At 52.9% G+C, this 26,623-nt stretch overlaps 1 protein-coding gene across 1 annotated transcript in view; it reads right to left on the bottom strand.

Annotated features, from left to right (window-relative positions):
• BMP7 (bone morphogenetic protein 7) overlaps nucleotides 1–17,270 on the bottom strand; it is a 92,530-nt gene extending 75,260 nt beyond the window's left edge. The window contains exon 1 of the mRNA XM_026015089.2: nucleotides 16,347–17,270. Coding sequence (XP_025870874.1) covers nucleotides 16,347–16,764 — 418 coding nt within the window. The 5' untranslated portion in view covers nucleotides 16,765–17,270. The remainder of the gene's footprint in view (nucleotides 1–16,346) is intronic.
• Nucleotides 17,271–26,623: the final 9,353 nt, after the last annotated feature.

The raw sequence follows: 26,623 nt of genomic DNA, 5'->3' as shown, positions 1-26,623 counted from the left end.
GCATGTGTCCATCTAGCTCCAACGTGGTTTCTGAAGGGATTTTTTTTTTAAAGATTTTATTTATTTATTCACAAGATACAGAGAGAGACAGAGACATAGGTAGAGGGAGGAGAAGCAGGATCCATGCAGGGAGCCTGATGTGGGACTCGATCCTGGGACTCTGGGATCATGCCCTGAGCTGAAGGCAGACGCTCAACCACTGAGCCACCCAGGCATCCCTGAAGGGATTTCAAGGGTAATTTCCACTCTGCCCAACTTCTGTCCAACCTACTGGCTACAGCCTAGCCCCACAGGAGGGGTGACTGCAACATCACAGGCCTCTTGTCAAAGTCTGCAATGTGGAGTGGGACACAGCTGGGGGGCTCAGTCGGTTGAGCATCCAGCTCTTGGTTTTGGCTCAAGTCACGATCTTGGGGTCACAGGATCGAGCCCTGCATTGGGCTCCACGCTCAGAGAGGAGTCTGCAATAAGGACTCTCCCTCTCCCTCCCTCCCTCCCCCGACTCGTGCTGTCAAATAGAAAAAATAAATAAATATTTAAAAAAATCTGTAATGAGAGTTGTAAAAAAAAAAAGAGAGAAGTATAATTTTTAAACTGTGGAGTCCACCTACAGAAATGCCGTCTTGGATACAAGGGCCCAGGCCAGGTTGAGAGAGGGATTCACAAGTCCCCCGATCCCACACCCCACAGAGCGTTGCAGCTGGCAGACCAGTGAGTGCATCAGGGGCTAGCCCATCACCATGTTCACGGATGGGCCTGGAAGAGACTATAGCAGATGGGGCTCCAGAGGCAGCCCCAGGAGCGGCCCCCGTTTGCTGAGAGCTCCCTGTTACTATCTGGCTTGGTCCAGGGGCACTGAGCTCTGAGCCATGCTGCCTTACAGGAAAACTGCTATGGACCGAACTGTGCCCCCCAAAGTCACGTGTTGAAGTCCTAACCTCAAAATGATGGTATTAAGAGATGGGTCTTCAGGAGATTCTAGGTTTAGACGTGGTCATGAGCATAGGGGCCCCTGCAAAAGTTAGTGTCCCCCCAAAGAAGAAGAAGAGACTGAGGACACCTGGGTGGCTTAGTCAGTTAAGCATCTGCCTTCAGCTCAGGTCATGATCTCACGGTCCTGGGATCGAGTCCCACAGCATGGTCCCTACTCAGTGGGAAGCCTGCTTCTCCCTCTGCCTCCACTGCTCCCCCTGCTTGTTTTCTCTCTCTATCTCTCTCTCTCTCTGTCAAATAAATAAAATCTTTTAAAAAAGAAGAGGAAGAGATTGGAGCTCTGGCTCCCAGCCTTGTGAGCATGCACGCAGCCAGTCATCTGCAAGCCAGGGAGAGAAGCAGATCCAACCACGCTGGCAGGCTCATCTCAGACCTCCAGCCTCCACAGCCGTGGGAAAATACATGTCTGTGCTGTAAGCCCCCGGGGTACGTGCTCTGTTCTGGCCCAAGCTGACCAAGGCAGAAACTGAGGCCTTGAGCACCCTTGTGTCACCCGCCTGAGGTCACACATCAGTGCCCAGGGACTCAAAGCCAGATGGACCTGCTGTCCCCAAACGTGGACAAGAGACTGGTCGTGCCCCACCTCTGCTCTCCTCGCAGTTAGTAGCAAATGTGGAATCATGCTAACGGCTGGTGTGGGTAGGACCTCATTTAAGATGAAGAAATGGGAAACGCCTGGGTGGCTCAGTAGCTAAGTGTCTGCCTTCAGCTCAGGGTGTGATTCCGGGGTCCCTGGATCGAGTCCCACACGGGGCTCCCTGCAGAGAGCCTGCTTCTCCCTCTGCCTGTGTCTCTGCCTCTCTCTGTGTTTCTCATGAGCAAATAAAATATTTTGAAAACTAAGATGGAAAAAAATATAAATAAATAAATAAATAAATAAATAAAACTAAGATGGAAACGCCACCCCACTAACTCTGACATAAATGGGATTCAGGAAAGAAAAAAAAATCAAAAAACAGGTACAACTTTACTGTGGATTTTTCAATAATTAATTAATTAATTAGGAATAGGCCAGTCCCCGGTAAAGTGTATAAATCTGAGGGGTTTTTTTTGTGTGTGCCCTAAGCTGGTGGGCACATGTAGAGCTGGGCCTGATGATGGTTCGGTGTTTCCTTAAAACTCTGCCTCGATAAAGACAGATTGTAATCGGCAAGAGGCAACTTTCTAGTATAACAGGATTGGTCGTACGAAAACCAGCTTCCTGGTTTATCTCGTGTCCGGGTAACACAGTTGAGCTTCCGGCTTCACCACGGGGTATCACAGCTAAGGGTGGACCACCCTCAACCCCAACCCTGCAGAGCTCAGCGGTGGGACACACGCACACCCCGCTGTCACTCCCAGAGCGAGCCGTCGCGTGTCCCACTGCCCTGGACGCCCAGAGGAGCTGCACCCAGGCCTGGCACCTGCAGGCCACTCCCCCTGGTCCAATGTTCCTGGGCACCTGGTGCCTCGCAAGCACCGTACCTGGCTCTCCTGCCTCCATGCAGGGGACCCCCCCAGCTGCCCATGAGGCAGGCACCAATATTAACACAAAGGAGGAAACGGGGACCCAGAAGATAATCACCTGCTAACAAGTGGCAGAAATAGGATTTAGAGTCATGGGGTCCGACCCCAGAGCCAGGCTTAACTACCACCTGAGATGTTTTAGGAGAATTTAAAAAAAAAAAAAAAAAAGCAAAAAACAGAACATGGAGATGAGGCTACTAGGACCAAGCAAATTTAGGAAGAGCCACGCACTGAGCTCCAGCACCCTAGTGGGGATTCACGATGCACGCCCCACGTTACAGATGCCGAGAAGCCATCAGAGCAGCAATCTGTTTAAAGCAGAGTTTCCTCGAGCCCCTCTGCACATCCAGGAGGACACAGGGTGCACTGTGTCACTGATCGTCCGCAGAGGGGCAAGGAGGGCAGGTAAAATCAGGCTGTTTAAATTTTTATCCCTTCCCAGGTAGGGGGTCCGGGCAGTAAGCAGGGGTCAGCAAACTTCTCTAACGGGCCAGACGGTAAGTATTCCAGGGCTCTGGAGAACCTAGCCTCTGCTGCCGTGACCTCCCTCCCGCTGCAGGGGGAAAGCAGATGCAGATGATACATCAGTGAGCATGTCCCAATCAAGCCTTACAGATGCTGGAATTTGAATTTCATCTAATTTTCAAATGTCATGAAACATTATTCTTCTTTTGATCATTTATCACCCTTTTAAAACTTACGTAAAAACCATTCTTGCTCACAGGCTGTGCAAAAACAGATGGAGGTTTGGATTTGGCCCGTGGGCCGTGGTCTGAAGCCAGCAGCTTTTTTCTCTGCTCGGAGGAGCTCTGGCACTAGCTGCGATGCCCTTGCAAACACGAGGCTTCTCTGCTGCCCCCTCTCCCCCCGCCCATAAGTTACCTGCCCACAGAGGAGAACAGGTAAGAGAGGTTATTGCCCTAATTGCTCCTGAGGGACCAAAAAACAAAAAAAAGAGGGACCATTTTTAAGTGTGTCTTTAATCATCTTTTAGCATCAGGGAGGAAAAAGCATTGTAAACCCATTTTGGTTCCCAGGACATGATGCTTCTCTGCAGAGACGGGACCTCCATCTTCGTCCCGAGGGTGTTTCGAACCCAGGCAGGCCATGATCCCAGAACGGGGCTCACATTTTGATCGCGATCTGTGTTCCTTTCACCCGGAAAATAATCCATCAGTCTAGAAATGCTGGCTTCCCCCGTTCACTGCCATGGCCAGAGGGTTTGAAGCACAAGCTCTCAAATCAATTGCCAAGTTTGAGGAAAGTCACCCTCAACCGGCGGTTTACAACTGGGGGCAGTTTTGCTCCCCACCTCACCCCGGGGACACTGGCAACATCTGGAAACATCCTTGACTATCCCAGCGTTGGGCTGGGGTGCCCCAGGCATCTGATGGGTAGGAGCCAGGGATACCGCCCCACGTCCAGTAACACACAGGACGGCTCACACAACAGAGAACTGTCTGGCTAAAAATGTAATCGTGCCAAGGCTGGGAAACCCTGCCCTAAATCTACCTTTAAAAAGCCATCTCCCAGGTCGTAGGGTGTTTGAGCCACAAGAGACCCAGAGACTTTTGGATCCCCTTTCCCATCCCCTCCTCCCCCATCACCCACCACATTAAGACAATGAGGAGCTCAGGGTTCGAGTTGGTATAAGGCAAGTAGCTTCATTTATTGTTTCCTCCTAAAGGAAATGACCAACTGGTGCCTCCACCCTATAAACATTTACTAGCCCTGGAAGGTTCTGAGGCCCCACTGCCATGTTTAAGGGCTTCTCTCTCAACAAATGTTAGGTCACGTCAGTCCGACGGTGGAACCTGAGAAAGGGGAAGATGATGGGGGCCTTTTACAAAGTTCAGGACCAGGAGGAAAACCGAGAGCCCTAACCCGACCTCCCCACCCCGTCTCTAGCGCTCTCATAAACGAATGTCTGCTTCACACCGGGCATCTTATGAACGGAGGCAGCAAGCGTTTTAAAGGTCTCGGGGCTCGGCTGCACAGGGTTTTCATTTGCCAGCCGAGTCTCTGTCGTGCGAGTGGGTCTGCAGATTGATGGGTTATTGGCCCTTGGGGCACAAGACCCTGAACACACTCCAAGACTGGCTCTCCGGGAGGGTTTCCCGGTTCCTTGGGGTTTGGGGGGAAAAAAAACCATAATCACAAAGAAGGCAGAGGAAAAGTGTAACAAGCATCCGGGTGCCCACAACTGAGCATTAACGAGAGTTAATATCCTGGTTGTATCCTTTGCCGATAAACTCCTTGTTTTAGAAGAACTTTAGATTTACAGAAAAGTTGCAAAGATGCCGCAGAGATTAGGAGCAGCCTCGCCAGCTTCCCCCAGCGCCAACATCCACCAGAACCATGGGACACTTGTCAAAGCGAAGAAGTGCACATCACTGTTCATTTCCACTTACTATTAACTAAACTCCAGATTGTTTTTTAAATTGCACCAGTTTTTCCACTGCTGTCCATGTTCCGTTCCAAGATCTAATCCAGGATACCACATTGTACTTCCTAATGGCTTCCCAGTAAAAGAAAGAAAACCGTGAAGGGAACAGTCCGAGTTTATTTAAAATTTCTCCCTAATTGCATCCCACGCCGCGCCCCCCAACCCCTTTCCGTCTCCCTAGAGGCAGCTGGCCTGAGTCCTGCTGCCCGTGTCACGTTCCCCTGGTGTGATCACGTATGTATGGCCCACGAATGACATATAATATTACCTGGTGCCCTCCTGAGTGTGTGTGTTTTGACACAGGGATAAATGGTTACACCCTAAGTGTCCTTCCACAACTTGCTCTGTCCCTCTTGACAGTGTCTGGAATCGGTATTGATACCTCAGAAAGAAGTCCTTCCATTCCCTTTCTGATTTATTATAAATTTACAAATAAATTTATTACAAATCTATTTCTCCAATCTCCTGTTCATGGGCACTTAGACTATTAATGATTTCATACTATTACAAACTATGCAGTATTTATTCTGGTATATCCATGGTCTTTTCTATAGTGTCTGGAAGTATTGCTATGAAAATGCCAATCTCCAGCTGCTTCTGGAGTTTTCCCATCCAAGGGGTGTGGGGTGTCTGTAGGAGCCTCAGGGCATGGCACTCGGGGACTGGACCCTCGGCCCTGACTATTGTTTGAAGTCAGAGAGATGGAGGAGGGGGAGTTATGGTAAATGGGACGGAGAGTGAAAGAGAAAGGTAGGGCAGCCCTGGTGGCGCAGTGGTTTAGTGCCGCCTGCAGCCAGGTGTGATCCTGGAGACCCGGGATCGAGTCCCATGTCAGGCTTCCTGCATGGAGCCTGCTTCTCCCTCTGCCTGTGTCTCTGCCCCTCTCTTCCTCTGTCTCTATGAATAAATAAAATCTTTAAAAAAAAAAAGAAAGAGAAAGGTATACACTGCTCACCTCTATCTTCCCCTTCAGGACCCCAAGCCACAAGGTCAAGGGCTCGGCATGTGCTTCAGTGGCCTCAACACCACTGTCCTTGTGTGTCCCCCCCCTTAACCCCCCTTCACACACATCCACGGGAGCAGGAGGAAAGAGTGTATGGCTTTACCTTCAGCAAGAGCTGGGTTCGAGGGACGCCTGGGTGGCTCAGTGACTGAGCGTCTGCCTTTGGCTCAGGGCGTGATCCTCAAGTCCCAGGATCGAGCCCCACATCGGGCTCCCTCATGGAGCCTGCTTCTCCCTCTGCCTGTGTCTCTGTCTCTGTCTCTGTCTCTCTCCCTCTGTCTTTCATGAATAAATAAATAAAATCTTAAAAAAAAAAAAAAGAGCTGGATTCGAACGTCAACCCCACCACTTCCTCGCTAGGCAAGTTTGGGCTCCCACCAGTTCCTTCCTCCCTAAAATGGAAATGATCCCACTCGCTTTGCAGAATGCCGAGAGAATTAACCGAGAAGCCCCATAAGGAAGGGTACCACAAATCCATCACTGCTACGGAAAGATCTCAACCCTCCCACTTTGTCACTATGATTTATTTCAGCGACGCATGTAGGTAACGAAGGGCTCTCTAAGTCCGTTTCTAGATTCAGCCCTGCAAGATTCTTTCTGCCTGGATCAGGAATTGCCTCTGAGGGCCGGGAAGAAAAGGCAGCAATCCCATTCAGGGCAAGACTTCATGACGGGGCAATCGCCTGCACGACCCACACAAACGCCAGCCAGGACCCGCACCTCTCCAGCCAGGACCAGAGTCAGCCTCCTCAATTCTCTGGGTAGTGAACCGGACTAGGGCTGAAGCACGCTTTTGCTGAAAGACCAGTCCCAAAGAGGCGAGTCATTTTACAAGTGGGAATAGAGAGAAGTGGTTATTCTTGCTGAACTATGTGAATACCTCGGTGATGCAGAAACTTCTAGAAACACTGGTCTCCAGGATGGAGGGGCAAGCACCTGGGGGGATGCTGGGGGGATCTGCTGGGATATGGGGAAAATACTACAATCATAATTATAAGTAAATTTCAAGGACTGAGGGACATCAGGAAAGGTGGAAATTCATAATGGAGCTTCGCCAAAAATCTCAGCATTAACTGGTGGATGAGATTGAAAAGAGAGGACCCCGTTGCAGCCAACAATCTCTGGGTCCCATTTCTATATTCTTCCCGGGAGACTGTCTTCCTACCATAGTGTGGCAGGCACTGGTGACATTTCCAGGGCTCCTTCGGGGCTTCCCTCTCCAAGCCCAGGTTGATAGTTTCCCACCCACCTGTGGGCAGATGTGACTACCCAACTAGCTCTGACCAATGACATGGGAGGAGAAGTGGGGCATTCACGTCCAGGTGGAAATTTTAAAAGCTCAGGCACAAGTCACAGAGGCTTTCCCTCTGACACGGTGACTGGTGACATTCGAGAGGGTGTCAGCCCCATCAGCCAGGGGACCTGAGCACCCTCCCACCTGGCCAAAGTGCAGAGGCCCCTACCAACCCACAATGGAGCCATAACTTTATACGAGAGAACAAACCTCTGTGGCTTTACCCCACCAAGACTGTGAGGTCTTTGTTATCACATGATGACTTCATTTGTCCCACACAGACAAATGAAGGATGAAAATAATCAAAACGTAGGACCAGGCCTTTAGCTCGCTGATCTCACACCGCCGAACCACGATTTTGAAAGACATCAAATTCTATCTGTAACATTAACTCATTTGTGAGAGCAAAAAAATTTTTTGAAGATTTCATTTTATTCATTCATGAGACACACAGAGAGAGAGGCAGAGACACGGGCAGAGGGAGAAGTAGTAGCTCCCCCACGGGGAGGCCAACGCACGACTCGATCCCGAAACCCTGGGGTCACTACCTGAGCCAAAGGCAGATGGATGCTCAACCACTGAGCCACCCAGATGCCTCTGTGAGAGCAAAATTGAATGTGTCTTGTTCATTAAAAGCATAATTTTGTCTGTCTTAATAATGACCAATTAGTTAAAATGTGATTAACATTCAAACTTTTATCTTGAGTGCCTCCTCCTTGAGTTTATATTTTAGTCTACATTGTATAAAGCAAGAAAACTAGACTACAGCAGTAGGATTTATTTCTATTTAGGGCAAGGCCCCACAAACTTACTGGCGGGGATGAAATCACAAAGCATTTAGAAGATGCTGCCTTAGAACAAACACCTTCAACGCATCCACGCACACGAGCAGCCAATATCTGAGCACCTCCCGTGCCATGAGAATTTGGCGAGGCAGTGCAAGAACAGGATAGTAAGAATGTCTGAAAAAACAGTCAAGAAAGGAGTCCTTTATCAAAGGCCAAACACAAGTCACTGAAACCACAGAGTAGCTCACTTGCCTCTGTTGGCAACGTTACACTGCCGGGCAGATGAGCGTTGGGACGGGGATAGAATCGGTCTAAGCCGACTGTCACGCTAAGTGTTTAGATTTTATTTTTTCATTTTTTTTTTTGCAAACTACATAAAAGCAACAGAGAGGCTGGCATTACAAGACAGTACAGGCCTAACTCTGATGCTTAAAAACACGCAAGTCCTCGATTTTGGAAACAGTGCAAGTTTTCATTCACAGCCAAATTTAATTAAGCCAGACAACAAAAGATTGGAACTTGAAAGCTACTCTGGGGAGATAAAGATGTGAAAGAATAACACGTGACCTCAAAGATGCAGGGAAACCTAATACTCACCGAGTCAGATTTTTCAAACAGTACAGAAAGAGCTGAAGGGAATTTACGGGAAGCCTTGAGTGATTAAGCCCACCCCTTGTCTCGGGCCCTGGAGACGTTCTCTTTCGTCCCTCCTGCCCCCCACCCCCCCCCCACCCCCAGGGTCTCCAGAGGCTTCTAAACGCACTGAATCCACATGGGGCTTTGTTGTGGCCTCACCCCAGCCGGGGGAGTTGGGGGGCAGCCTTGCACCTGCTCCAATAAAGAGTGGGGAGGCTGTACTGTTCTGTTAATGAATGCTTTGGGCTTGTCACTCCCTTGAAGGAAAAGACAATTTGTACTTTGACCATCTTCCAGAAGGGGTGGGAAGAAATACTTCAGTCATGTGCTTTTTCTTTTTTTTTTTTTTTTTTTTTGAAATTAAAACTTTTGATTTTGGAATAATTTTTGACTTAGAGAAAAGTTGCAAATACAGTACAGAGAGTTCTCGTATACCCCTCACTTTGAGTTTCAGTTTGCCTAGTAGTAAAATTTCTAAATACCTATAGATGCTAAAAGCAAGGGAAAGAGCATTATACTCATTTATCCTCAAATAAGTTTGGTGTTCTCTTTAAAAAAAAAAAAAAGATTTATTTATTTATTCATGACAGACACAGAGGCAGCGGCACAGGCAGAGGGAGAAGCAGGCTCCCCGCAAGGAGCCCGATGTGGGACTCAATCTGGGATCCTGGGATCCTGGGTTCACACCCTGAGCCAAAGGCAGACACTCAACCGCCAAGCCACCCAGGCGTCCCTAGTGTTCTCATTCAAATTCCAAAGATCTCTGAAAGAGGGAAAGGTGTGTGTGCAAATACACATTTTGGGGGCCGTTTTTTTTGACATCTTCAAAATAACGTGGGTGGCTAAATCTCAATATTTTAAGATTAAGTATTTAAAAACTGCCATTGGAAAAAATAATGATAAATTTAAAAAAATTAAAACTGCTATTGGGGGCACCCGGTAGCTCAATCAGTTATGACTTGGACTCTTGGTTTCGGATCAGGTCATGATCTCGGGGTCCTGAGATTGAGCCCCATAAACCTTGCACTCAGCGGAGAGTCTGCTTGAGAGTGTCTCTCCCTCTCCCTCTGCCCCTCCCACTCATGTGCTCTGTCTCTCTCTCTCCCTCTCTGTCTCAAATAAATAAAATGAAACTTTAAAAACTGATATTTAGACCGGTATAGCAAAGTGAGTAGTGATGTGGCCACCACAATAAAAACGAGAGCTACGATTTATTGTGCACCTACTGGTGCGAGACTCTACGCACGCACGTTATGATTTGGGCTTCATGAGGGAGGGGTTTATTATCCAGCTTTCTCTGAGACAAACTCAGAGACGTCAAGTAAGTTGTTCAAGGTCACACAGCTAATAGGCACCCACAGTGGAAACAGACACATGGATTTAAGCTGCCTCGAAAGAGAATCGCTGTAGATGCCGGTCCATTCTCCCTCGCCAAGTCACACCCTCGGCTGTCACCGAGAACTTCCGTTACACGGCAGTGAAGCCCCCCAACCCCCCACCCCATATATCACCCAGAATTAGCTGCAAAGTGTCAGGAAACTTGGCCAGGCAGCCCCAAGCATCAGCGAGGGCTGGAAGCCTTCACTGTGAAGCCCTTTATAGAAAGCCGCAGTTGGCAGCCCCCTCTCCTGCATGGGAACAAATTAACATTGGCATTCCAAACACAGGAAAGGAAGGAAATTGGAAACACAGTTTATACTTGGCCAGCCCTTTGAAATACTGTACCATGCTACCGACATCAATTAATGGAAAGCAGGGTTGTGCTGAGAGGCTCTGGTTTGGAAATGCATTAACACACGTTAAACATGTTTGTACAGGAACCGGATTATAAGCACCCTAGCTCCAAAACAATAAAGCAATTACCCTAAAACTGGTGCTCTCCGAGTTGTCATTAATTCAATCCACCCCACGCGGATCAGCAGAGGCTTTGCGCGGCTCCCAACAATGCCTTCTGCCACAAATGCTGAAAGGACGCATCGCACATGCATCTCCGAGCTGCACATAAGTAAGTGTCAAACTTCATGCGCTCCTCGCATCCCCCCCAAATCATAAACACTCCACTGGGGTGGGGGGGAGACGCGCACAGCGGGGGCCCTGGGGTTTGTCCCCGCGGCCACTCCACGCTGGGTGCGCGCCATCTCTCGCCCGGGGAAGGTCAATGACCAAATATCTGTTCCAGATTAAGAAATACCAAGTCCCATTTTTGTCAAATATTATTTGTCAAGTGCCAGTCGCTGCAGACCCCAGAATTCAATTGCAGCTGAACACACAAGCTAATACCAAACGGTTCACATAAGAGCCGTGGTCATACGTGGGATCGTTTGCAGTGAAGGAACCCCCCCCCCCCCCCCGCCTTCCTCTATAAACTGTTTCAGGAATTGGAAAGAAAAGCATCTGAAGCTCTGGAATAAATAAAGTACTGTGCCTTGAGCCGCCCCGTGCAAAAGACCCAGCACGCCGGGAGCGAGGACTTAAAAGGACCAAAAGGCAAGTGCCCGCTTCACGATTTTGTAAGAGTGCCCGAGAGGAAAGATCGTAGAGGATGTGGGTGATTCTCGACGTTTCTGGCTCGAGACGAAAGCATCGGCTGGTTGCTGGCCAGCCCAGCCATCCCCCGGGGCCCTCGCCCACGGCTGTGCCCACCTGCACCGGGCACCCGGGGTCCCGGGGACGTTCCAGGCGCCCCCGCCCTGCTCCCGCGCCCCGGTGACGTCACCCTGCAGCCCCACGCTGCTCTGGGACCCATCAAGTCCGAGCAATTTGGGTGTGTAAAGCTAAATGTGTTATCATTTTCACCACAAATTAACAGTTTCTATGTAAATATTGGTATTTCCTCACCCCATGAAGGCGAGAGGAGGCAAAATGGCACCGGCGCATTTGATTTAAACTAATTAAAAGCAGAGGGTCATGCAATTCAATATATTGATTTTACCAGTGGGACTTAAGTCTTTTATAATAAGTGTACACAGCTGCAGCACTCTCCCACCACCACGTTTTAAAGGCTAATCCTCGCATTCCTTCTGACAATAACATGACAGGTCCCACACATCCCTGACTGTGCCCTAACCCCGGTGACACTGCCAGAGTGCATTAAGGCGAAGCGTTGCAGCAGCCTGCCAAAAACAGTGTGTCGACAGCCCCCAGCTAGGTCTGAAGAGTGATTGCAAAAAAATTAACATGGCCAGCCATTCGGGCTCTCCATTCAAAATATTCATCCGGCGAAATGGATGGGCAGGCTGGGGAGGGTGGGGACTGGGGGAGCGTTAGGACACTCTGATGCTTGCGATGGGCCAAATATGACCTTACCCAATAGGGAAAAAAGATATTAAAGCGATAGGGGTGATCAATCAACTTAGATGGGACTCTCCCCGGAATGAAGTCATCACTTGCCTCTGAGTTCAGCGGACATGTGATATTCGCTCACATTGCAGGCATTCCGGCGGTCAGGGGATCGGACACCAGCTGTGTTTATCTCGCGGAGGTCTGATAGCCCTACTACGCGATGAAAGGCCCCTGAGCCGAGGCTCACAGGCCCCTTCTTCTCTCGGGGCATTCACAGAATCATCCCTTTACTGCCCGGAAATCATCGATCTTTATCTGGGCCGCCTCCCTTGCACCTTGGATGGACCACTATGCAACCAAACAGAGAGGCCCGGAATAAAAACCGAAAATAGCCACGCAGGCTGGCATCCGGGGCTGGGCCTTAACCTGCCTGTTTTCCAGAAGGCAAATATAAAGAAGATCAAAAAAGTTCAAATCTGGGTCACATACATCCTTGGGAAGGGAGGGGGGGCGGTGGGGGAGGGGGAACAGATCTTTGATTTAAGAACCAGGAAAGTGAGGTTTAAAAGAAGTGATTTTGAAAGGGTTGCTAAAAACACAGCTGTTGGTGCACTCCTCTAGCGAAGGCGCTCTGCAGCAAGCAAGAAAGCAGGGGGAAAGCCTGTGTGACATCTATATTAACCTCTGGCTGCTTACCAGTGAGGGCCGGCGCTCCAAGTGCTGGAATGTAGAACAGCCCCTTCCAAATTTTAACACAAGCCAGGTTACAGCTGCAAATGCCTGCAGCCCATGCTCCCTTCACGAAGCACTCCCTGAAGGAAATTTTTAAACTGTAACAGAATCTTTTTCTAATACTCTACAGTGGTAGGGCCTGTAAAGGGGCAAGAGGAGAGATCTTAATGCCAAACACTTGTCAACGAAAAGGACAGCCAGATGGTATAAAGCAAAGACTCCACAGCCTTCTCACTGCTCTTCGGCTACATTAACAAAAGCCACTTTTGTACACCGAGTCCAATAATGACCGGCTTCCAACTCCGTATTTTTTTTTTTTAATTTAGCTTCGAAGATTAAAACAAATTTGGTTCTTTCATAACCTGGGCCAGAGAGGAACATGCATCACACACCCCTAATGCCAGCCGGCTTCTTTTTGAAGATTCCAAAAGGAGCTGCTGGATTTCTCCAGGGGCGGGGGGGAATGGTTAGGGGGCTCTAGCTGATTCGGTCTGCAGAACTCACGTTGCCTGGGGACAATTTCAGAGAGGGTAGCCTGTTTTGAATTCCAAAATTAAGGCTACACAGAGGAGTCGGGGGCTTGTTAATCCAAACCAGTTTACAAATCTCGCCATTGAACTGAAGAGGCCCGGGCTGAGAAGAGGTGGGTCTCCCTCCGTGGCTCAGCGAGCATTACACGGGGCTTCATCGGACGGGCCACTCTTTGTCACAAGGTGGGGTCTGAAGTCCTCATTCTCAGCACCTGGTTTTGTCGTACATTCTCCTCTAGCTCCCTCTCTAGTTTAGATCCCGCTCCGCCTGGCAAAAAGCTTGAATTCCAAGGAGGAGGACTTATAGGAACAAAAACCAGTTTGGCTGCAGACAGAAGGAAGAATAAAGGCACCAGGTCTGCAAAAGCCTTCAGAATCTGGTCCGAGGTCCCCCAGGCACGGCAGGACAGCAGCGCTATGTGGCGGAGGAAGGAGGGGGCAGTAGAGAAAGTCAGCCTCTCCCTCAGCAGCCCCCCGAAGTCGCCCCAGGCCTCCACCCCCTCCACGTGTTACCAAGTAAGGGTCTGATATGGACAAATGACATTTTCTTATTATTGGATAAAGTGTGAGACTTAATGCACCTTTAGAAAACTTTGCATGTTACAGATCAATTATGATTTGCAGTCCAGGGAAAAACAGTTGTGCTTCCTTAGCAAACTTAGCTTCCAGATTGGTCTCCTACGCACTCCCCTCCACCGCCACTACCACCCCCAAGCCCCTGCTATACAGAAATCCCCAAGCCCCGGACAGAATGGAAGAGACAGGAGCTTTACTCGTCCCATGCTGCTGCTGAGCAGAAATAAAGGCCACCCTTAAAGTGCCTACAGGAGGAGTCTTGCCAGACTGCAGGCCAGGTCTTCACCCAACCAATTACCTCGAGTTTTAGGGACAGCTAGGGAAAGAAAACAAGACCAGTGCACACTCTGTTAAAAGCCACTGCGCCATCTAATTTGGAGTGATGTTCCAGAAAGCACGACCTGAGAAAGTCAGGACTGTCCCACAAAGCCCAAAGCCAGCCCGACTGATTAAGAGGCTCAGACAAGCCGGTCTTTGTCCTTTCAAGATGAAAGAAATGGGGCTAACGGGTTGAAAGGTGTGTGTGTACAGCCAGAGGAGGAGAACCACCCAGCTATGGCCTTCCCAAACAAGTATCGGCTTGCTCCCACCACCGAGGGGGAGCAAATAGCTCTGCCCCAAGGTTCCCAGAGGCACCCAGTCAGCAGCCTCCTCCTCCTCTGAGGTGGGGGGGAACCCCGGCCACACTGCTGGTCCACAGAAGCAAGGTGATTTTTGGCACTGGGTTTGCAGAAGCCAGGGCTTACAAATGCCTTTTTAATGACCCCAGCCTGGCCCTGAAGGCCACCACTGGGACCTGCGGCATTCACTGGGACTCGTGGGTGGGTGCCCAACAGGACAGAGGATACCATGAATCCCTCGCCAGAGAAAGGGCCTAGCCCCAGCTAACCACCAGCTTCAGGACACTACAGAGTGTGTTGTGTCCTGCTTTAATTTACATTAATTCATATATATTTATATATGTGTCTAAGTCTTTAGTTTCTGGTATAGGTCACACATACACGTTGCAAAAAAAAAAAAAAAAAAAAAAGAATCACACGGACAAAAGTGCAGACAATGAAAAATCAGAAATCAGACCCCAGCTCCCACTGCCCTGCCCCGCCCCCCAGTAAAACCTATTTCCAGTCGGCGGTGTCTTCTTCCAGGGGGGAACAGATGATATACAAGCGCCTACGTAACCTCACTGATCTGCACCTTGCTCTTTTCCACCTCATACATCTTGGAGATTGTTCTAAATCGGGACATATGGAGCTGCCTCCTTCTAACTGGCCGCTTAGTATAATTCAAACTTTCTTGGAGTTATTTTGGCATCTGAACCTCCCACCCCTTTCTCGCTGCAACTCGCTGCACTATTTGATTTTTGGCTATTATGAAGGGCAGACGAAGGCGACCCGGGCACTCGGGGACCTTCTCTGCAGCTGGGAGCATCAGGGTGGGTCCCCGCGCCCCCAGCGAGGGGCTCCAGAATCACTGCGCGGGTGACGCGGCGCCCGTGGGCGTGACTCTGCGGTCTTGATCCCGTTCGGATTTTCGCCGCAAGTAGAATGAAATCGGCTCAGGAAACAACGCTATCGGGGCGTGTTATCTCGGAAACCAAATATTTGATCGCCAGCCCTGCAGCCCTGCAGCCCTGCAGCCCTGCAGCGCGCCGCCGGGGGTCAGTTTGAGCGAGCCTGGCGGACGTGCGTGCACGGATGGAGGAGGAGCCCCCGCGCCCCCGCCGCTGCGCCAGCCTCGGGCCCCCCCAGCCCGGGCCCCCGCGGCGCGGGTCGGCGGCGAGGTCCCCCGGCCGCCCCCCGCGGCGGCCGCTCCGAGCTCCCGCGCCACCCCATCGCCCAGAGCCGTGGTCTGCGCGCCACACGTGATAAGCGCTGAAAATGGATTGTGCCCGCCCGGGACCTATCATTAAATATTTAAAATAGAAAGCTCGCCATGGCACCGTTTCTTCCCCAGCTCCCGCCAGGAGAGCGCAGAGCCAGGGGGGCGCCGGGGCGCACGGAGGGGCCCCCCCCCGCCCCGAGGCGCAGGCGGCGCGCGGCACGCTCGGGCGGGCGCACCGCGAGGGCGCAGGTAGGGCGGGCCGGGGCGGCGAGGGGGCGCGGCGTCGGGGTGCCAGGTCCAGGCGCGGCCCAGGGGGCGCCCCCGAAAGGGCGGGAAGGCGGCTGCGCCCCGCGGGGCCCTTTAAATCCAGGTAGCCGGGGCGCGCGGGCCGGCACAGCTCACATGACCCAGCCCCGCGCTTTGAACTGAGCCGCGGCCGGCCCGGCGCCTGCAGCCCCGGAGGTGCGGCCGCCGACCTGACCCGGAGGGGGCTTCGGAGCAGCCCTCCCGTCCGCCGAGCCCCCCCCCCCCAAGGCCGGACGAGCCCGGGCCGCCCTACCTGGGGGGCGCGCACAGCTGGGAGTCCGCCGGGGCTGGGGGTCGGAGCCCCGGGCCGGGCGCTGCGCTTCTGCAAAGGGCCGCGAGCGTCAAGATGCAAGCAGCGGCCCCCTCCCCGTCCCAAAGCGCCCCTGGAGCGAGCCGCTCCCCCCACCCCACCCCGCCCCCTGCCCTCGCTCACCGAGGTTGACGAAGCTCATGACCATGTCGGCGTCGGTGAGGAAGTGGCTGTCTTGCAGGCTGGCCAGAGGGGGGCCCTGGGTGCTGAAGACGGCCTTGTAGGGGTAGGAGAAGCCCTGGCCGTCGGGCCCGCCGCCCTCCTCCACCGCCATGGCATTGTACAGGTCCAGCATGAACATGGGCGCCGAGTTGTGCTTGCCCTGGAGGTGCGGGCGCGGGCGGTGGGGCAAGCCCAGGATAGAGAGGATCTCGCGCTGCATCTCCCGCCGCTCCTGGCTGCGGAGGCGCCGGTGGATGAAGCTCGAGTGCACCTCGTTGTCCAGGCTGAAGTCGGCCAGGGCGGAGCGCAGCAGGAGCAGGGGCGCCCAGAGCGCCACGAAGCTGCGGGGCGCCGCGGCGCGCGGCGAGCGCACGTGCATCGCGCCGGCTCTCCGCGCCCCCCGGGCTCCGGGCCCCCGGCTCCGGGCCCCGCGCCGCCCCAGGTGGCGGAGGGGGGCAGGCGGCCGTCCGCGCCGCTCGGTCACTTGCTGCAGACGGGCCCCGCTGCGCCCGCGCCAGACATGGCCCCTCCCCGGCCGGCTGCGCCCTGCGCGGACCCCCGCCCCCCGCTCGGCGCTGGCCCCGGGGCCCCTCGCCCCGCACTCGCCCGGGCGCACCGCGGGGCTTGGAAACCGGCTGGAGGGAGCGAGCGAGCGGGCGGGCGGGCGGGCGAGGAGGCGGGCGCGGGTGGGAGGAGCAGCCAGCAGACCCGGGAGCCGGGGAGCGAGCGCCGGGAGGCGGCGGGCGGCGCGAGCGCTCCTTCCTCCTGCCCTCGGGCGGCGGCGACCCGCGCTCTTCCGAGCTCCGGCGCCGGGAGCAGGGGCCCCGGGCCGCTCCCCCAGCCGCGCGCGCCCTGGATCGCACGAGAGGCCGCCTCGGGAGCCCCAGACTGGTGCGCGCCGGGGCCTGGGAGGAGCAGGCGGAGGACGGGCTTCCAGGGGCCCCTCCCGCGCCCGCGGCCTCCCACCTGCCCTCGGCCCCGCCCTCCCCCCAGCTGCGCCCAATGGGTTCATTCATTCCTTCTAGGGCGCTTTACAAATATTTACCGAGTGCCCACGGGGTGCCCGGCGCCCGGCCGAGCGCCGCGGGGATGCGGACGGAGGAATCCGAGCCGGCCCTGGCCTCTCCGGGCTCGAAGTCGGGACAGGGAGGGAGGAGGCCAGAGCGACCCGTGGGATTCGTTTTGGGGCTGAGGTAGAGGAAGATGAGGGAGGGAGGGAGGGAGGGGCGCAGCGCAGCAATCGGGAAGGCTTCCCGGAGGAGGTGACCCCGAGCCCCTCTCGTCCCTCTGCTCCACCAACTCGCCGTTTGCTCCAGCCACGCGGACCCCGCCGCGCCGCCCAGCACGAACCGCTAGGCTGTCTTTGCACTTGCCATTCCCTCTGCCTGGAATCCCCTTCCCTTTAATCCCTCCCACCCCCACCTGCGTGCGCCTAGCTCAGGTGGCCTCCACCTCCCCGTGCCACTTGGGTGCCACTTCCTCCCAGGTCGGGAGAGAGAAGGTGGCCTCCCCTCCTGACCCCTGTGCACATTTGTCTTCTTTTCTCTAACTTCCCTCACGGTCTGCAATTGCTGTTGGGGTTATTCGTGCCTCCCTTACCGTCTTGTGTCCCCCACCGGAAACAGAGGTGCCGCCTGGGGAAGGGGGGAACAGGCTGGCACTTTCTCCGTCTCCTCTGTACCCACAGCACCTTGAACCCAGGTCCCCATAGCCGCCTGCAGCTGCGCAGTGTTTGAGGAACGACTGTGTGCACTGCAGAATTTCTCCCCACCTCCTCCCCTGGGGGCCCTGGCTTATTTCCAAGCACTCTTCAGCTTGACTCTACATACCAGGTCCCGACCCCACCCCTGGGCCCTGCCGGCAGTGTCTGGGGAGCAGGCGGCCACCTTCTATCCTGGTCCTCCTCTGAGGGCCTGTGCCTGAGGTCCATCCCGCCAGCATCCTGAGCTGCCTAGAGCCCAACACATCCGGGCATGGACACAGGCACCCCGACAGCCTGGAGCATGCCTTGAGACCTCCCGTGAGTTACTGCTCTTCAGGAACCCCATTCCTTCACTGCAAAAATGGGAGCAAAACAATGCAAGTGAGGCCACAGGTGAAAGTGCATCCTCGCCTCCTTCCCCTCCTGGGGCTGCCCCCACCAGGCAAATCCACAGCTCGGGGTTCCCAGATGATGGGCTAGATGGAGGGTTGCCACGGGCAGCTTGGGATGAAAGGTGGATGGCTGAGTTGGGGAGACGAGAGTTGGCAGGAGCAGTCGGGCCAAGCCTCACTGGGGAACAGGAGAAAGCTCCAGGATTGGCAGAGAGAAACCTGATCTTCTAGAGTTTTCTGGAGCAGAGCTGGTTCTGCCCTGCAGCCCTCTGGGGGCTTTTGGACAAGATGGCAGTCTGAGGGGTCACGGAGGTGGATAGGTGAGGCCAGAAGGCAGGCAATGAGGCGAGGGATGCAAGGTTTGCAGGTCATGCCCATTCATATCACAGGCTCCCACCTGTTACTGAGGCCCCGGCTCCCGGATGCAGCAGGTCCTGAGCGCCCTGACCCTGGGCTGGGCCTCTGCCCACCTGTCAGTCGCACTCGGGAAGCCCCGTCCACCTGCCCTTTATCCATTAACTCCTTCCTTTAGCAATAGTCAGTGAAGTACTTCCTGGGTGGCAAGCAGGGTGGGCTTCATGGGCGTGCCACCCATGTGGACGCCCAGGCTGCCACGCTCAGAAGGGCCTCATGCTTGGCTTATGTTCTGCTGCGTCCCTATTGCCATTCTTCCTAGCCTGTGAGCAGAGGGCCCATTTTCATTTTGCACTGGGCCCTGCAAATTATGTGGCCCATCCTGGTGCCAAGCACCATTTTGGGCTGGAGGGCACAGAGGTGAGGGGGCCCGCGTGGCAGCCTCTATCACAAAGCTGGCTTTCAGCCCAGAGGACACAAAGCGGGAACCTGAAACAGGATTTGGGGGTGGGAAGGGTGGCAATGCCGTCCCTCGATTTTCTCAGGGAAGGAGGAGGTGCGCTCAACAGCCAGAGCCCGGCAGCATAGGGAGCACAGAAGGGTCAGGGAGGAAAGACCCGGATGGGCATCATGGTGGGTGGGAAGCCAATAGCACAGGGATTTGTGGGGGCACTCAGAGGGGTGCTGGCTGGCCGCCTGTGCCCACAGGTGAGCGTGCCACCCATATCATCATGGCCTGTGATAAGCGACAGGGATAAATCAACAGGGTGAGGGAGTAGGAGGTGGGAAGGGGATCTCCTGGAGGAGACCCATTGCCCTGAGTCCTGGAAGAATGAGGAGGACACAGCTTCCCCAGGGAAAGGCCTCCCAGGCCCAGTGACCAGCAGGTGCACAGACACCAGGCTTTGTTGCCCTGAGCTGCCCTGTGCCCCCGGGGCTGGCCTTCCAGGGGCAAAATCACTGCAACTGCCCTGCCCCCTTCCAACACCAGCTGAAATGAAGGAGGTTACTTGCTTCTGGAAAGCAGCCGCCTTCTCTGCTTTTTAATCCACTCTCAAGACTTTTGGGGCGGATTTTTGTCAGGCAAGGGAGGCTGGTGCCACCAGTTTACATATGAAGACAGCTGATTGGTCAGCATCCACGTTATTCCCACCCCCCACCCCCCCAACCACGGGAAGGCCCTGAAGCAAGGATTATAGTCTACCCCCTGTGCATCCCACCTGAGCCCATGGGAGCCTGGCACACAGCAGGTGCTCAACAAGTATCCATTGAATGAATCACAATAAGCACTGCAGATACCTAAAGAGCACTGCTAGGCAGGTGCCAGGCTGAGGTGCCTCCCAGGCCCCTCACTCCGAGCCCCTTCCTCTGGGATGCCATCTTTTCTTATGCAAGATGAAGAGAAAACATGTTCTCCATATCCATATTCATGGAAAAGATAAGATTCCCTTTGAATTCCCACAGCCCCATTTAGGCTTATCTTTCCTGTAATCCATGCTGGAGGAGGGGTCTCTGTTTTCCCTGCTTCCTGCCCCACAGGAGTGCCCAACACTGCACAAGGCCCTCAGGGAAGGCTTGCTTGACTTAATGAATGAACGAACCAATGAATGAATGCAAACACACAGGCAAGAAGTATCTGGCTGGGAATACAGCAGATGCTGCTTTGAGAGCTGAGGGCACCAGCAAACTCTTTGAGATTGTTTAGAGAAAGTTGGGTGGGGGCTAGCAGGCAGGCCCTGGGAGCCTGTCCGTCTGGTTTCACACCCCAGGCCTGCACTTGTGTCTCAGAGATTTAAACTCTCTGAGCTTCGGTTCCCCCATCTGTATAATGGGAGGCTATTAGCACCCCCTCTCCTAGGGTCACCTGTCTCCTAGGGTTGCCAGGAGGATTTGGAAGTTAAATCAATTCGTGTCAAGTGCTTTGCAAGGTGCCTGGGGCACAGAGAAAGCATTTGGTCAATGTTTGTTACCATCTGGGTGAAAAGGAAAATGTGTTAAAAGGAAAGCCTTCTAAGTTAAAAATGACAATTCTTCACGATGGTCTGCTTCTTGGCCACGCGGAGAAAAACTCATTTATCCTGACTAGGAGAGGTCCAGAGCAGGGGTGAGAGCAGGAGAGCAGAGTGAGTGGGAGGCCCGGACTAGAGATGAAAGGGCAGGGCTTGCATTCTGTCCCCCTCATTGTCCCGCCACCCCTCCCCATGCATCCAGGGCCCCGGAACCTCCCCGGGGCCTATCTCATTTCCCAGCAGCCAGCGCCCCAGCCCCCACCCCGGTCGTGGCTCTCCACCGGGGCACCCAGCACTGGACTCCCAGGCCTCCGTAACCCGATCTGCCCTAGTCTGCTCCACACCTGGGGCCGGCTTCAGCCGGCTGAAAGACAGCCTGGAAAGCTGAGGGGTATCATTGTGTCTGGCCAGCCCAGCCGAGTGTCCACACCCCGCGCTCGCCGGCCTCCCAGCACCGGGCCAGGGGTTTTCATTTCATACATCATCAGTCACATCTTGCCGAAGCGATTTTGACCAAGTCAGCATGTGTCTCGAAGGCAATAAAAAAAAAAAAAAAACGAACAGAATCCTGCTGACGCTCACATTCGGCAGGAGGCAGGGAGCCCATCCTCACCGGCAGGACTCTGGTACCACCTGTCCTGGAGAAAGTTCAGTAGGCTGCGGGCACCGTCCCCAGCCGAGGCCGTCTGGGAGCTGACGACAGGGGCCTCAGACCCCAGCAGGGAGTAGGGGGCCAAGAGCCTCCTCATGCACTGGCTTTAAAATCCTCGCGTGCAAATCCTTGTGTGCGTGTCCACTTGCCCTGGAGAGGAAATTATTTTAGCACACCTGTAATGAAATGTTGCTTTCCATGCGGGTCTTTCACTGCACTGGACATACAGACCCAACTTGCTTAGTCTGGGGTTTTCTTTGCACAATTTTTTAAGCAGAGGAATAAAATACCAAACTTCTTCATTTAGTCTTACATACATGTGGCAGTAGCCATAGTTCCAAATGGGAAATACAGACACGGACACACACACACACACACACACACACACACACACCCCAGAGAAAGCTGATCCCTGGATCTCTGAAACAGCTAGGAGGAAGCTTGGTTTTATCACGAGCGTGGCTTCTATTTCTCCCTCAGTCAGAGGAGCTGGTTTTGAGCATTTACTAATCCCGGTTCAGCTTCGGAAGGAGCCCTTTCCTCCTTCCCCCAGTCGTGAGTGAGAGCAGCTGAGAGTTTGAAGCCAGGCACCTGCTGCACCCTACACCGCCTCAGCCCGCATCACCCTCCCGCATGCAGGGCGCTGCTCGACCTCTCCGGCCACAGAGCAGACCGAGATTCTGACAGCAACTTGCCCAACGTCACACAGCTCATTCGAGATGGAGTCATTATCCGAAGCTGTCTACACAGCCCAGGTTCTTCAACACCTGGTGGTTTAGCCATCTGGGAGTAGATCGTTTTTCCCCCTTGCTTGATCCGAAAGCAGCACCTCTCCATCCCGGCTGTGCACACAAATTCCTGGGGAGCTCTTGAAATGCAGATGCCCACTTAGCGGGTCTGGTCTGGGTGGGCTCCAAGATTCTGCGCTTCTACTCAGGGGTGCTGATGTCGCTGGTCTGAGGACCACATGTTGGGAAGCAAAGTTGTGAAATCACAGCTAATGTTCCTCCTCTTCCGCTGTAGGAGACCCTGCGTGCGACAGACATGACAACAAGAGACAGATCGCAGGCCTAGATATAACAGGGAGGGCTGGGGAGAGGGTGACCTGAAAACCACATTCCCATGGGGGGGGTAGGGGATGGCATCCAGGAATTGTATTCTAGGGGTGTCTGAGTGCCTCAGTCTGACCCTTATAGATTCTTGACTTCAGGCCACGATCTCAGGGTCGTGAGATCGAGCTCCGTGTCCAGTTCTTGTGCTGGGCGTGGAGCCTGCTTGGGATTCTCTCTCCCTCTCCCTCTGCTCCTCCCCCACTCTCTCTAAAGAAAACAAGCAAAACAAGTGAGGGAACAAACACATTCTAAAAAAAAAAAAAAAAAAAAAAGAATCATATTCTAAGGTTACCACCCAGTTCTGATTTTCAAGAGAAGCTGAAAATCTGTTCGTATGTGACAACTGTCAACGTGTGTTGGCAACTAATTCAATTTGTTTAACTTCTAGACCAAAGAAAACCCATCTACCAGTCAGATTCTGGACTCCAGCGTACCTCTGGCCTTATAAAGGGCTCTGCTGGGCTTGGAGGGTGTATCAGGCCTCCCCACCCCCCAAATTGAAAGACCCCCAAGGTCTGTGCATTTCAAAGCAGCTCCATTTAACACACTATTCATGGAGCACTGTGAGTGAGAGAGGTGGCAAAGACCTACCACCCTCCCCACCAGACCCTAACCCTCCCCACGGTCCCCTTCCCACTGACACTCCTGCTATTTGGCCCTGGTAACTGATCTTTCCATAAACTTGCTCTCCCCGCAGCTCGGAAAATTCACCCACAAACATCAACATCCAGAATTCTTCCTCGAGGAGGCGGAGTCTTCATGGATGTTGCTCCTAAGTGTCTCCCACCTCCACGCTGCGTCTGGGAGCCCTTCTCTGCGTCCAGGGAATCTCCCATCTTGGAAAGTGGAGTCTGTCCCCCTGGCCCCCACAGGAGCTGCATAGCCCAGAGATATACTGTCACAGCCTGCGTTGCAACTAGAGCACGTGAGCAAGTCCCAGCCCATCAGATGCTGCTGGTCTGTGCCTGGACCACTCTGCAGAGCCCCCCAGCCTGCTTCTCTGGCCTTCCTACAAGTTCTGTGAGCCCCTCAAGATCCTCTGGTGAGCTCCTTTCCTGTAACACTCAGCCCCAGATGGCTTCTGTTGCTTGCAGCTCTGAACCCTGCGGGATACAGCAATAGGGAGCTGGAAGGGGCCATCGAAATCCTGTCAATCTAAAGTGTACAGACCTTCCCTTTTTTTCAGCAGCTGAAACTTTTGATCAAGGAAGTTTTCACAGATGCTCAGTGCAGAAGACAGAGCTTCTGTGGTTAAACAGGGCAAGAATGGAGCTAGAGTTGCTACATTTAACAAATAAAAACGTAGGCTGCCCAGTTAAATTTGAATCTCAGATAAATAATGCATAATTTTTAGTCTAAGTATGTCCTATGCTTTGAGACATACTTATGCTAAAAATTTATTTCTGGGGATCCCTGGGTGGCTCAGCGGTTTAGCGCCTGCCTTCGGCCCAGGGCATGATCCTGGAGTCCCAGGATGGAGTTCCACATCAGGCTCCCTGCATGGAGCCTGCTTCTCCCTCTGCCTGTGTCTCTGCCTGCCTCTCTCTTTCTCTCTCTCTCTCTCTCTCTCTCTCTCTATCTCTCTCTGCCTCTCATGAATAAATAAATAAAATCTTTAAAAAAAAATAAAAATAAAAATTTATTTCTTTGTTTATTGAAAAAGATGTTCAATAGTTGAAGCCACCTCGTACTGAGTTATAGTCAGTTACAGCTCAAATCCTGCAAATGTGTGGTTCCTGCCCTTCATCTTGAAGATGGAGAAATTGAGACCCAGAGAAACCCTGGGGGCGGGGGGCAAGGTCTCCCAGTGAGTCAGGGCAGAGCTGTCATTCAAATTCGAGCTCCTGGCTCCCAGGGTCTAGGAGCTCTTCACTCCGCCACATCATGCACTTCTCCATCTCTGTTTCTTCTTCTTTCCCTTGCCTCCCTCACTGTGTTCCTGCCCATTTTTTTGTTTTTTGTTTTTAATATTCTTTCTTCTACTTTGAGTTTTATCTTTCTTGCCTCCCCCTTGGTAAACCCTCATTCTGAAAAAAAGTTAGTCCTGACTCATGTAAAAAGATAATTTGGAAAGATGAACAGATTTGAGCTCATCTTGCATATGATGCAAAGAATAATGAGGGTCAGCAGTGATGATGCTGCTATCTGGTGCTGGGCACACCGCAGATTATCTCGAATCTTCTAACAGCCCTAAAATTAGATGCTCTGTCTCTCATTTCACAGATGAAGCTATCAAGGCACAGAAGTCAAAGAGCTGGACAGGACAAAGGGCAGGACAAAGGGCAATGCCAGCATTCAATCCCTGGGGAACCTGCTTCTGACTCCCTTATTTCTTCCAGCCACACCTCTCCATATAAAGCCAGCCACAATTTTTATTTCCATGGCTCACACGATGACTGACCACTGAGTAAGGTTGCCAGATTTAGCAAATCAAAATATAGGACACCCAGTTAAATTTGAATTTCAGATAAACAATGACTAATTTTTAAATACAAGTATGTTCCAAATTGTGTGGGACATGCTTATGCATACTTACCACCACCCGAAATATATAGTTAGATGTCTATTGGTTTATTGTCTCTCCCTCACAGGAAAGTAGGCATGGATTTTGGTCTGATTTGCTCATTCCCGTAAACAGAGCTCAGAAAGCATCTTGCGCGTAATAGATGCTCAACAAATATTTGCTGAGTAAATGAATGAACTCCCTGAGAGCACATCTTAGTTTCTGTCTGGAGCACTGCCTGACTCAGAATCAGGAGCTGGGATGGTCACTGATACCCTGTCATGGAGGCACTGAGTGACAGTGGGCATGCCCCTGAGGGGCTCATCATATAGCCCAGTGTCACTGGGGCGATCAGGTGACAAAACGGCCCTGATGGTTGGATCTAGATGAGAACGGCCATGTGTTCAGGTGTTCAGGTGTGGCCAGGGAGAGGCTGAGAACAACAGGTGGGAAGGCTTCTCTGAAAAGGTGAGGTCTGAGAAGCCAGGTGTGTGACCCACAGGGAAAGGGGACTCCTGGTAGAGGTAACTGCCACTGCAAAGACCCTGAGGTGAATCCCAAGAGCATCTGGTCTACTTGACTCCAGTAACACCTTCTCACTCCAGTTTTTCCTGGGGCCCGATGGTTCCCTGTGCCCAGATTGCCAGACACGGGTGTCTTTATGACACCACCACATTCTTGGGGTGGCTTGAGTGGGTGCTTAATTCTTACAGCCAAATTAGCCCAAGGTCTGAGCCTGTGCCCCTGTCCTGCAGCAGAGCCCAGACGTGGGCATTGCTGCATGCACGTCCACTCTGGGCTGAAGCTCAGGGTCCTCATGGGCCAGACCCCGGCCACCTTCGAAGAGCGTGCTCCCAGGAAGCTGTCTGCAGTTTCAAAACCAGGAAGCGTGATGTTCCCAGACATCAAAGAGGTTGCAAAGATCGTAGTCACCTCAGACCTAGACCTCTTCCGGAAGCTGCCATTTAGATACCAAGTCTGAGGATTTTTCTTCAGGGCTCCCATGAATGGTAGAAGCCACCGCCCCCACCTCCATGTCCCGGCTGTCATCGGTCCCGTGTCCCTCCATGTCTCTGGCACTATGGCCCTGATTTTGTTTTTATGGGGTAATATTCTTTGATTCCCAAATGCCTTGTGGGAACTTGCTGGAGGTTGGGGGTGGGAGCCAGAAAAACAAAAGGATGATTTACAGGGCTTCAAAAGCTTCATTATAACCAGAAAATTTAATTACAGATGTTTGGTTGTTTCGTTTCCATTTTTGAAGGAGGAAAAAAAAATCAATTGAGTGTGGCCACACTGAGTCGCTCTTAGAGGTTAGTTCAAGGCATGTGTGACTTCTGAAATCCTTGTTGGCGTTCAGCGATAAACAGGCTGAGAAGATGAAGCTGTCCCGTGTTTAAACAGGGGTCAGTCTCTGAGGCAGAATTTTTATAGATGAAACAACGGAATGTGACTCACAGAGGTTTTCTTGTCCAAATGGCCCCGTGTAGACCCAGATCTCCTCACTCAGGAGC

The sequence above is a fragment of the Vulpes vulpes genome, chromosome 14 (genome assembly GCF_048418805.1).
Source record: "Vulpes vulpes isolate BD-2025 chromosome 14, VulVul3, whole genome shotgun sequence".
In the NCBI taxonomy this organism is placed as follows: Eukaryota; Metazoa; Chordata; class Mammalia; order Carnivora; family Canidae; genus Vulpes; species Vulpes vulpes.
Note: the sequence above shows the minus strand (reverse complement) of the source record. Positions and strands in the feature narration are given on the sequence as shown.